A 1,585-nucleotide genomic window follows, 5' to 3' on the forward strand; every position below is an offset into this window, starting at 1 on the left:
TTACATTTGGCAGTATTTCCCTTTACTCTATAGACTGTTTTGAAGTTCTTTGTTACTTAGTTTACAGAGCCCAATAAGGAGCAGTCTGAGTCACTCAGTCTCATAATAATGGTAAAAGAGTTTGTGGGTCCAGGTTGGACTAGTCTTTTATCTTCCCTCTACATACACCACACTTGGGAGAGGAGATATGGTGGAAAAATCTGGGTTTTTCTCTTTCTAACTTTTTCTTTCTGTGCTCACAGATCCCCTTTGAGAAGAATGGCTCATGGAAATTCTTCCTTTGTGACTGAATTCATTCTGGCGGGGCTCACAAACCTTCCAGATCTCCAGCTCCCCCTGTTCTGTCTCTTTCTCGTCATGTACGTGGTCACTGTGTTGGGAAATTTGTGCTTGATAAATCTAATAGGGCTCAATTCACACCTGCATACCCCCATGTACTTTTTCCTCTTGAATTTGTCCTTCATAGACCTCTGTTATTCTTCTGTGTTTACACCCAAAATGCTGATTAACTTCACATCAAAGAAGAATATTATCTCCTACAGGGGATGCATGACCCAGCTTTACTTTTTCTGTTTTTTCGCTATTTCTGAAGCTTATGTACTGACATCAATGGCCTATGATCGTTATGTGGCCATCTGTAACCCACTCTTATATAATGTTGCCATGTCCCCCAAAGTGTGTTCCATCCTTATACTTGGTTCATATTTAATGGCATTTTCGGGTGCCATGGCTCACACAGGATGCATGCTGAGACTGACCTTCTGTGATGCAAACACCATCAACCATTATTTGTGTGACATTCTCCCTCTGTTCCAGCTCTCCTGCACCAGTACCTATGTCAATGAGCTGGTGGTTTTCATTGTGTTGAGCATCAATGTGATTGTGCCCACTGTTACCATTTTTGTCTCTTATGGTTTCATCCTATCCAGCATCCTGCACATGAGCTCCACTGAGGGCAGGTCGAAAGCCTTCAGCACGTGCAGCTCCCACATAATTGCTGTTTCTCTATTCTTTGGCTCCTGTGCTTTTATGTATCTTAAACCATCTTCTGCTGGGTCTATGGATGAAGGGAAAATCTCTTCTATCTTTTACACTAACACAGTTCCCTTGATGAACCCCTTCATTTACAGCTTGAGAAACAAAGATGTTAAACTTGCCCTTGGGAAAATTCTGAGTAGGAAACAGTTTTAATAGGAAAGAATGTCTCTTTGCTGTTAGTTACACAGCAGGGAGGTTTTTTGTTTGTTTGTTTGTTTAGTGTGTGTGTGTGTGTGTGTGTGTGTGTTTTCAGCAGGGAGCTTTTATGTGTTTCAAGAAAATATTTTCAGGGGTAGCCTTCTTCGCCTATTTTTTTCTGAACATAGTCAAAGAGATTTGGGTCTTCTCTCTGTAATTTACTAGGTCTTTTTTTTTCATCATTTGCACAATGCCTTCAATTTTTTCCTGTTTATCAACAGGAATGTAATATCTGAGTTTAAAATTTTTTTCATTTAAACTTCTTTTTTCCACTGGAAAAAGATGAATAGTCTCTAAATTATTGAATTGAGCAACAACAGAATTGACACTGTAGCACTGGGCTTGTTCT

General features: G+C 39.9%; 1 protein-coding gene across 1 annotated transcript; it reads left to right on the forward strand.

Moving 5' to 3' along the window:
- The first annotated feature begins 252 nt into the window (after positions 1-252).
- Positions 253-1,191, forward strand: LOC111153813 (olfactory receptor 8B3-like). Its single transcript, XM_022513061.1, has one exon. The coding sequence runs from the start codon at positions 259-261 to the stop codon at positions 1,189-1,191; it is 933 nt and encodes a 310-aa protein (XP_022368769.1). The 5' UTR covers positions 253-258.
- Positions 1,192-1,585: the final 394 nt, after the last annotated feature.

The sequence above is a fragment of the Enhydra lutris genome, unplaced genomic scaffold (genome assembly GCF_002288905.1).
Source record: "Enhydra lutris kenyoni isolate GAN:26980312 unplaced genomic scaffold, ASM228890v2 scaffoldscaffold34, whole genome shotgun sequence".
In the NCBI taxonomy this organism is placed as follows: domain Eukaryota; kingdom Metazoa; phylum Chordata; class Mammalia; order Carnivora; family Mustelidae; genus Enhydra; species Enhydra lutris.

Excerpts from the sequence above, each read along its gene's own strand:
- LOC111153813 (XM_022513061.1), top strand. The coding sequence starts at position 259 with ATGGCTCATGGAAATTCTTCCTTTGTGACTGAATTCATTCTGGCGGGG.